The 10542-nt window shown below is 48.0% G+C and overlaps 1 protein-coding gene across 1 annotated transcript; it reads left to right on the top strand.

Moving 5' to 3' along the window:
• The first annotated feature begins 7394 nt into the window (after positions 1-7394).
• On the top strand, positions 7395-9303 carry zgc:109913 (regulator of G-protein signaling 9-binding protein). The gene is made up of 4 exons (XM_049733691.2): positions 7395-8009; positions 8260-8472; positions 8531-8676; positions 8745-9303. The coding sequence occupies exons 1-4, from the start codon at positions 7715-7717 to the stop codon at positions 8898-8900; spliced, it is 810 nt and encodes a 269-aa protein (XP_049589648.1). The 5' UTR covers positions 7395-7714; the 3' UTR covers positions 8901-9303.
• Positions 9304-10542: the final 1239 nt, after the last annotated feature.

Here is a 10542-nt window from a genome sequence, read left to right as displayed (position 1 = left end):
CGGTAACGCAGTGGATCGCACAATGAGAACGTCAAATGTTTTAAATACGTGAATTGAGCGAGGCCTAAATCTAAGCTCAGAATTTGAGATGAGGGCGACACCCCCACCCTTTTTCCGAGGACGAGCCACATGCGAGCTCACAAAATTTGGAGGCGAGGCCTCGTTAAGTGGCAGCAGTTCATTAGGTTTTAACCAGGTCTCGCAAAGACCAAAAACGTTTAGATTATGTTCCGTGATAAGCTCATTAACGAGAACTGCTTTCGTATGAAGTGATCTAATATTCATAAAACCGAATTTAAGTGTAATTGGTTGATCAGGGTGCGTATCTATCGAAGGATTTTTAAACGGGATGCGAGTAAAATTGTGTTCTCTAGGCCTAATATCACCTCTCAAAAGTTTATTAGGGCGGTGGGATGAAAAATGCAAAATGCTGACATGTCATTTTGATAAGTGCCTATGCACCAACTCTGCCATCCAAAGATGAAGCGAAGGACCGCTTCTACCGGGCACTCGATGACATCCTCAGTCACATCTCAAGGAATGACAAAATCATACTGCTTGGTGATTTCAATGCAAGAGTCGGAAAGAACTCACAGAACTGGAATGGTGTGATCGGCGCCCCACGGTATTGGAAAAATCATCTCCAATGGCATAAGACTTCGTAGTCTCTGTGCGGAACACAATCTTACCATAACAAACACCATCTACCAACAAAAGAACAACTATAAGCCACCCTGGGTGCATCCCAGGTCCAAACACTGGCACCTGATCGATTACACGATCGTGAGGAGGGCTGACCTCAAAGACATGCTTATTACAAGAGCTATGCGGGGAGCAGATTGCTGGACCGACCATCACGATTCTGACAAATGTCAGAATAAATGTCCGGGCCCTAGCACGTCATGGTGGCCCAAAGAGGAAAGCACTCAACTGTGCCAGACTCTCCAGCAGCGACAACCGTGACAACGTCTGTCACTCCCTAGCTGAGAAGCTGGCAGACATTGAGCCGCTGATCATCTCAGAGTCTGGAATAGATGAGAAATTAACCTCTCTCACCACCACCCTCTGACACTGCAGCCCAAGCCATTGGTTTCAAAACCAAGAAACACCAGGGTTTGCCCAGAATGCTGGAGAGATCTCCACCCTCCTAGACAAAATACACAAGGCGCACAGAGCCTGAACAACCCACAATCCCAATTCCATAAAAAGCAATGGCAAACCCTTCATTCTGAAGCCTAAACTACTCTTAAAAAAACTGCAAAATGAGTGGTGGATCTCAAAGGCAAATGAAATCCAGTCTCACGCCGATAGAAATGATAATCACAGTTTCTATGATGCAGTAATAACCATCTACGGCCCCAGAAACTGCTCCTTGGCACCTGTTACATCTGCTGATGGAACATTTCTAATCAAGTATCAAGATATGAGCGGTGGAACGGTGGGCTGAGCATTTTAACACCGTGCTTAACCAGCCCACCCCAGTGGACCCAACTGTCCTTCCAGAGCTCCCTGAACATCTTAGCTTGCCAGATCTCGATCTCCCCCAACCTTCAAAGAAATCCTGCACGCAGTCAAAACCCTGTAAAACAATAAATCCCCCTGGACCTGACAGCATCCCGGCTGAACTTCTCAAGGAAGGAGGTTACCTCTGTATACGGACACTTCATCTCTACATTTCAGAGGTGTGGAGACGAGAATGTGTACCACAACAGTGGAAAGATGCCAACATTGTGACCATCTACAACAGGGATGTCAAAGTCAAACACACCGAGGGCCAAAAAAACAAATTTGCTACAAGCCGAGGGCCGGACTGGTTCAATGTTTATTAAAATATATCGGAATGATTGCACATAGCCTTTTGAACTAAGACCTAACACAGTGTACATTATTTAATGATTAAATGAATATGGCAATATTTTGTTATGGCTCTGTCAGTAACTTCAAGGGAAAACATTTTCAACAGCCAAACAGCAAAAAATTCAATTGTTTTAAAAACAAAATGTGTTTCTTAATATCAACATAAATGCATAAGTAAAAGTGCATACATTATAAACTGAAAATGTATTATTGTGCTGCTCTATGATCTACCGATCATTGCTTTCAAATCGTAAAATAAAAAAATAATCAAATCAGTTGTATTCTTTCTCATGGCTCTTATCTGCAATTTTCCCTTGGTCCATTCAACTGAAAAATAAATATAAATAAATAAAATTCAAAAATTTACGGGACACAGACAAAACAATACTTTCTTCAAAGAAAAATCACGTCTTGTAGAAACAAATGTAAAAATGTAACCGAATTAAAAAACGGAAAATACGTTACTGTTCTGTGATGCTCACTTGTCTGAGGCTGAGCCTGATACTTAGAGGTGTCTCATTGTTTGTACAAGTTCATCAACGTTCGGGGTTAAGCTCTGAGGCTCAAAACCCGTTTTTGATCAACTCTCCTTCTGCAAAGGGCCGGGCTGATTTGGCGATCTCAAAGTCAAAGTCAGCTTTATTGTCAATTTCTCCACATGCCAAAGACACACAAAGAAACCGAAATTTCGTTCCCTCCTGTCCCACGGTGACAAGACATGGCTCACAACAGACAAACAAGTAACAAGTATAACAAAAGCGTGCTGAATAAATAATGAATAAATAACACAACAATAAATAAATAAATAAGAGGAGCAGAAAAAAAAAGGAGCAAGTGCGCGTACAGCAGACATTCCCGAAAATAGCGCAACAGTGCCACACGCTACGCAGAAAGGGGTAGCGAGTTCAGGGCCCTAACAGCCTGGGGAAAGAAGCTGTTGGCAAGTCTGGTGGTGCGGGAGCGCAGGCTCCTGTACCTCTTCCCAGAGGGCAGAAGGTCAAACAAAGAGTGAGCCGGGTGACTCACATCTCTAGCAATCGAGGATGCCTTGCGGGCGAGATGGGAGGTGTAAATGTCCTTCAGGGAGGGGAGCGAAGCACCAATAATCTTACCAGCCGTATTCACTATGCGCTGCAGGGCCTTCAAGTTCTGTTCAGTGCAGTTACCACCCCAGACAGCGATGCAACTGGTGATGACGCTCTCAATAGTGCCACGGTAGAATGTAGACAGGACTGCCTGAGGAGCACATGCACGCCTGAGCTTCCGCAGGAAGTACAGGCGGCGCTGAGCTTTCTTTGCCAGTGACGAGGTGTTTGCGGACCAGGAGAGGTCCTCACTGATGTGCACCCCCAGGAACTTGGTGCAGCTCACCCTCTCCACCACAGCACCATCGATGATCAATGGCAGGTGTGTTGTGTGACCCTTCCGGAAGTCAACAATGATTTCCTTGGTCTTATTAACGTTCAGCAGGAGGTTGTTGTCCCTGCACCACGTGGTCAGAAGGTCAACCTCCGACCTGTACCGAGTCTCGTCGCCCTTTGTGATGAGACCCACCAGAGTCGTGTCGTCAGCAAACTTCACTATGCGGTTGTCGCTGTAGGTCGCAGTGCAGTCATGCGTCAGCAGGGTGAAGAGTAATGGACTGAGCACGCAGCCCTGGGGGGCCCCCGTGCTCAGCGTGATGCTGGCGGAGATTTTGTCGCCAACACGCACCACCTGAGGCCTCTGACAGAGGAAGTCCAGTATCCAGTTGCAGAGGGAGGTACTGAGGCCCAGCTCGTCGAGTTTGCAGATGAGTCGCTGCGGCACAATGGTGTTGAAGGCAGAGCTGAAGTCCACAAACAGCAACCTCACATATGAGTCCTTTCTCTCCAGATGGGTGAGGGCCGAGTGGAGGGCAGAGCAGATGGCATCCTCAGAGGACCGCTTGGCGCGGTACGCAATCTCTTTTGCCACAATAAAGCTAGCCTTGGCAGCAGCCTCGCTTTGTGATTTAGCATACGTGAACATAGCCTGTCTGGACTTAAGGCCTCGTTTTAATTCTTCCACCTTCTGTAGCTTTTGTTCATATTCCATATTCTTGTCTTGGTCTGTGTGTTTCTTAGACGTTTGATAGTGCCTTCTTAAATTTAATTCTTTCATTACAGCCGCATTTTCTCCACACAGAAGACACACAGGTTTGCCTCTTACCTCCGTAAACATGTACTCTGCCTCCCACCTGGCCTGAAACCCCCTGTTCTCAGCGTCCACCTTACGTTTAGCCATTTTTGAGGAGGGGGGTATCAGAAAGTTGAACTCTGCTCTGACTACTGATGAATAATGAAGCCGCTTGTGCGAGCTGCAGGGACATCGCGGGCTACCGTTGCATTGTGGGAAATGTAGTTTGGTGCGTGCAAAACACCAGCGGGCGGCTGTGGCCTACGGGCCGGTTCTAATAGTAATTCAATATCATCCAGGGGGCCATAGATAATCAATTCGCGGGCCGGATCTGGCCCGCGGGCCGTAACTCTGACATATGTGATCTACAAGAACGAAGGATACAAATCCATATGCTCCAATAGTAGGGGTATCTCTCTGTTGGCCACTGCTGGAAAGGTCCTTGCCAAGGTCATGCTCCACAGACTCATCTCGGCAATATCAGAACGGGTCACCCCAGAGTCGCAGTATGGTTTTTGACATGATCTTTGTGGCACGTTAGCTCCAAGAGAAATGTCAGTAGCAGTACAAGGACTTGTTCATTGCCTTTGTTGCTCTTTCAAAGGCCTCGGACCTCGTAGACCATCATTGAGCCACAATACACCAATGACTGTGTCCTGGTTGCTCACACACAGATGCTCTGCAAAACATCCTCTCGGCAGCTATAACTGCGTATACCAGAACGGGGCTGACGATCAACACCCAGAAGACAGAGGTACTATGTCAGTCCAGTGCTTACCTCTTACAAAACCCAACAATAACTTTCACCGCAGCAGGGCAACAGCTGCTCACGGTGCCCACCTTCAAATACCTGGGGAGCATAATGTCTGACACCTGCTCAATGGATGACGAGATCCAAAACCGCCTCAAGCAAGCATCAGCATTATTTGGTCGCCTAGGCCCTAAGGAGAAGGGTTTTGCAGAACAGCAACCTCAAACCACACCAAAGTGCTGGTCTACAGAGCAGTATGCATCACTGCACGACTGTATGGATGTGAGGCATGGACGCCATCTGAGAAGCCTGGAGACCTTCCATGTGAGATGCCTCCAGAAGATCCTTGTCATCACATGGAAGGACAAAGTGCCGCACACGGAAGTGCTGGAGAGGGCAAGCAGCCATAGTGTGGAGTCCATCATGGTCCAACGTAAACTCAGGTGGATGGGGCACGTCATCCAAATGCCCAGCCATAGACTCCCACGGAGAATCTTCTATGGTCAGTTACACCTGGGCCAACGCAGTGCTGGTGGGCAGAAGAAGCGGTTCAAAGACCAAATGAAGATCACCCTGAAGAGATGCCAAATCAATCCCTCTTCAGTGGTGGAACTCGCTTCCTGCCGAGACCTCTGGTGCTCCCACTCCTCACAGGGAGTAGATCATATGGAGGAACAACACACACAAGCCACCCCTGCTCCCCTCAATACCTCCTTCACATCCCCAGTCTGTAACCGCACCTGTGGATTCAGGATCGGAATGTTCAAACATCAGCAGACTCACGAATAAAAGAAGATGGTCATCATCGAATCGATGATGGGGCACGTCATCCGAATGCCCAGCCAAGTAAGCAAGACCTGCGATTGGCTGGCAACAGGTTCAGGGTGTCCCCCGCCTACTGCCCAATGACTGTTGTAAAAGGCTCCAGCACGCCCGCGATCCCCGTGGAGACAAAGTGGTACAGAAAATGGATGGATACACACATTGTGTGGCTGGGGAGCATCACATCTGACCCCCGGACCACCAATACTGGAGTCCCTCAGGGGTGCGTCCTTTCCCCACTGCTCTTCTCTCTCTACACCAACGATTTCTCCTCAGGTGACTCTCCTGTGAAGCTCCTGAAATATGCAGACGACACCACTCTCATCGGACTGATCCAGAACGGTGATGAGACTGCGTACACACAGGAGGTGGAGCGGCTGGTCCACTGGTGCAGCCAAAATCACCTGGAGCTGAACTCGCTCAAGACCGTGGAGATGACAGTGGACTTCAGGCGAGACCCTTCACCACTTTCACCCCTCACTATCCGCAGTAATACTATTCTCTCCACAGACACCTTCAAGTTCCTGGGAACCACAATCTCTCGGGACCTGAAATGGACGGGTCACATAGACTCTGTCCGAAAGAAAACCCAGCAGAGGCTGTACTTCCTGAGACAGCTCAAGAAGTTCAACCTGCCGCGGGAGCTGCTGAAGGCCTTCTACACTGCCATCATCCAGTCAGTCCTCTGCACCTCTATCACTGTCTGGTTTGGATCGGCCTCCAAACAAGACAAGCACAGACTGCAATGGACAATCAGGACTGCAGAAAAGATAATTGGAATCAACCTCCCATCTATCCAAGACTACCTGTCCAGGACCAGGAAACGTGCAAGTAACATCTCTACAGATCCTTCTCACCCAGGTTGCAGTCTGTTTGAACTACTCCCCTCCGGACGGCGTTATAGAGCACCTTACGCCAAAACCAGCAGACACAGAGACAGCTTCTTCCCCCAGGCTGTTGCTCTGATGAACTCACACCACTCTTAGAGTCTCAGAGTCATTGCTGTGCAATAACATCCTGTTTTCCACACCTTTTTTTGAATTGTCTACACTGTTTGTACTATGTGTCCTCTGCGTCCATTGCAGCCTGGTCAAGAGGGGCCCTCCCATCTGTGGTCTCTTCTCAAGGTTTCTCATTTCCCCTAGCCGGAGTTTTGAGTTTTTCCTTTTCCTTCAGTTTAAGATCAGGGGATGTTTGAGAATATTTGCCATTTTTCACATGTCCTGAGTGTTGTTAGTCACCTAAATGTTGAACAGAGGCTGTGATTTACCGAAGTCAAATTCCTTGTTTGGCACGCTCAAAAATGGCGAATAAAAACTCTTGAATCTTGAATCTTGTTTCGATAAAGGTGAGAGTTAAAAAGCTATGCCTCTTCTCACTCCTTTCCAAATGTCTTTTTTTCTTTTCGTGTATTTCATTTGCTTCCTCAATTTCATTTTAGTTTTATGCAAGGACTTTATCTGAGATAAAGTAGATAAAGCTCTGTATTATGTGTAATATTTGAATATTCTGAATAAAATAAGTAATAAAAAATAAAACAATAAGCAGCCCATTCAGGAAGAATTAATCGTGTGGGGGTGGGGGGGCAGGCAAATAATGAGATGAAAAAATATCAATGCTTTTTGTTCCTTTGTGAGAAAAACTGTAATTAAGCAGGGTATAGGAGTCAATAAAAAACAAGTTTGGGCTTCTCTCCAAAGCCCACGAAGAGAGCCTACCTAGGTAATGACGAATGGAAAAAAAATGTTGTCTGACCTGTTGCTAAGCTAGCCTAGTAGCTAAGCCAACATTTGTGTACAACATGATGAGAATGAAAATGAGAATAAAAAGCAGGAAGCGTTCCCTCTTCGACTCCTGCTCCAATCTTATCCACGGGGGAGCTAATTAGTCACCTGCATCAAACGCCCACTAGCGGCGCCCATCGTCAAGACGACCGGTGACCCCGGAGACCAAGAAGGAGGACAACAAAACAAGTAGGAGGAGAATGAGGAGGAGGAGAAGAGGAAGGCAGAGGAGAAGCTCGCTTGCACCTGCGTCACAAGCCCCAGGTAACGAGCTCGCTAGTGCTTAATCTTAACGCTTTTCTATGTTTGTTTGGTCCTCAAGGAATTTGGTGCAGGGCTGCAGATGATGGAAGGCATCCTCTCGCTCAGAGAGGCCAAATTTCCAAATTGCATCTGGCCAAGGTCTTGCCGTCTTTCCACTGATGGTGACAGGTCACAGAGGTCGGAGGTCATCATGAGCGAGCGTCACGACGGCAGCCAGGACACGCTGGTGCAGGTCACCTCCTGTTTCCAAACGCTGGTGCACCTCACTTCCTGTTTCCAGCAGTTGGCGGCATTGCTGGGAAGCTTGGCCGACTGTGCCTTCCTGAGGCGCGAGATGGCACACGCCAGGACGCTGTTCGCAGACGTCGCCAACGGTGACATGAGCACGCACACCCTCTCGCGCATACTCGCTGACTGGCAGGCATAGGACCCCTCTCACATACTCATTCACGCAACTTTCTCGCAGAGAGACTCAGTCAGGCACAGCTCACGCTCAAGAGATTCACCCGCTCGCGCAGCCCGAGTCGTTCTTTCATTTATAAGCAAAGCCCCGTCATGCGGCAACAAGAGTGTGCCTTCACATTTGACTACTCGGCTTTGAGTTTGTTGTTTTTTGATACGGAGGTCTGTCCCGCCATCTCATGCATCTTCTGTCTGACTGCGACTCGGGCCCGCCGGGTGCCGGTGCTTCAGCGGAGCGGCAAGCACTGGAGCGCGTGTGGGTCCACTTCCTGGCCGCCGCAGAGAACTTCCTGCGGGAGCTGCGCAAGGCCGCCGACCTGATCGGACGCTTCCCGCTGGGCCAGCAAAAGGACCGGCGTGCACTGATCAACGCAGGTCGGTACCGCTCGCTTTCCCACCGTGATTGGTAGACCAACGATGATGCCACCTTCAGGCTGTCTGGACGGCATGACGGGCGTGACCGAGAGGACGGGCGCAGTTCAGTCACCCCGGTTGGACTCCGATGAGGAAGGCTGGGGGGCGGGCCTTCAGCAACACCTCAGCCGGCTGGAGGCCATGATTAGCGACATGCAGCTCAGGGTGAGCATACACACCACACACGCCACACATGCATTAGCGCATATTGAAAGGCGGTATGTGTCCGTTAGGTGCCAGTGGCGTTCTGGTCGGTGGAAACCACGCAGCCGTCATGCGGCAAGGTCTCAGACGAGGCCGAAGATGGCCTGGAGAAGGCTGCCGCCGCCGAGCCATCCATCTGCTGCTGGCCGCCCACACGTTCCGGCTTTAGCTGCGCCTGGTCGTAACCGTTGCTACATTTGCAACTTGAGTGCGGTTTTATTCAATCAGGCTTTCGACTCTTCAAGCTATCATAACCTCTGGCGTCCCCTAGTGCTGTAAGAGATCATCAGGTGTGGTGATCAAATATCACTTATTTGGATGAAAGTAAAAAATGTGTTTGCTTGTTATTTGTCCATGCCAACGAAGTCTTGTAAGAAGCACAAAAATGAAATGCAGTGACGTTATTAGCCTGTGTTTATTCAATTTTGGTGAGATTTTTTTTTCAAATGTGAAATAATTGCAGCTATGGGGTCATACAGCTCGTTCGTGTAAATTTTCAAGAATTGAAATTGTACGATTATTTGCTGCTCCAGAAGCGGCTCAGCTGAAAAATACTTTTTTTTTTAAAAAAAATAAATAAAATGTATACATGCTCGAACTTAAAAGACTCTGATCATGATATTTTCACAATTAACCAGAAGAAAATGTATTTAATATCACCTCTGGCATATTGGACATTTAATTTCTTATCCACCTTATTCGTACGGCCGCCCCATGAGCGTGGGAGGCCTTTCTGTTATAGCAAACCATGCAGCGTTTTTTTTCTACAGGAACTGTTGCAGCTGCATGTCTAATAACATTCCGGACACTTGAGGATTGGGAAAAGCTCTCAAAACCTACACGCTACTTAGTTTGGTGGAATTCTACATTTTCTGTTTTGTAGCTTCGAGCAGACATAGCAGTTTCAACATACTTGCCGAGAGAATTTTCAGCCGCCACCATATCAGCTGTGTCTCTACCGCCTAGTGCAAACACAAAGAATGCACTTTCCACATTGTATCAGTCTGTGAGCTCTATGCAGGACTCCAATCCGGATGCTGCCAACATAATTGCATGCGATTTTAATCAAGCCAAATTGAAGTCAGTACTCCCCTACGATCACAAATATGTGTATACAACCAGAGGAGGAAACATTCTCAAGCAGGTTTCCTCCTCTGGTTGTATACACAAATATGTGTATACAACCAGAGGAGGAAACATTCTCAAGCAGGTATACACTAATGCCAAGCAGGCATGCAGAGCTGTCCCCCACCCCCACCTAGGAAACTCAGATCATCTCGCCATCAGGCTCATTCCAACCTACAGAACACTGCTAACGAGATGTAAACTTTCTGTGAAACAAATTAGTACTTGGCCAGAGGGGGCTATCTCAGCACTAAAAAACTGTTTTGACCCTAGGGATTGGAATGTCTTCAGAGAGGCCGCCACCACCACCACCAGTTGACACCAGTGTGTCAACATAACAGTCCATAATAATAATAACAATAATAGATCGGTTTTATATAGCGCTTTTCTTAGTACTCAAAGCCGCTTTGCATAGAAAAATTCCCGCATAATTGCGTACACACACGTACACACACGCACCCACACACACACACACGCACACACACACACACACACACACACACACACACACACACACACACAGGTGTCAAATGCAGAGTTGAAGAGGTGGGTCTTGAGATGGCGTTTGAAGGAGTGCAAGGAGTCAGCGTTACGAATGGTCAGGAGGAGAGAGTTCCAGAGAGTGGGGACACCAATGTCAAAGGCTCTATCCCCAATGGTCCGGTATTTGGTCGAGGTGGTGGGGGTGATGGGGTTGGTGTC

This window comes from Syngnathus scovelli, chromosome 11, assembly GCF_024217435.2.
Source record: "Syngnathus scovelli strain Florida chromosome 11, RoL_Ssco_1.2, whole genome shotgun sequence".
Classification (NCBI taxonomy): Eukaryota; Metazoa; Chordata; class Actinopteri; order Syngnathiformes; family Syngnathidae; genus Syngnathus; species Syngnathus scovelli.
This window is presented reverse-complemented; position numbering and strand designations above follow the sequence as displayed.

Bases quoted from the DNA above. Each gene is read 5' to 3' on its own strand.
- zgc:109913 (XM_049733691.2), top strand. From the start codon at position 7,715: ATGATGGAAGGCATCCTCTCGCTCAGAGAGGCCAAATTTCCAAATTGC. The intron at 8,473-8,530 runs GTCGGTACCGCT...TGCCACCTTCAG, and splicing joins GCGTGCACTGATCAACGCAG to GCTGTCTGGACGGCATGACG. The intron at 8,677-8,744 runs GTGAGCATACAC...TGTGTCCGTTAG, and splicing joins TTAGCGACATGCAGCTCAGG to GTGCCAGTGGCGTTCTGGTC.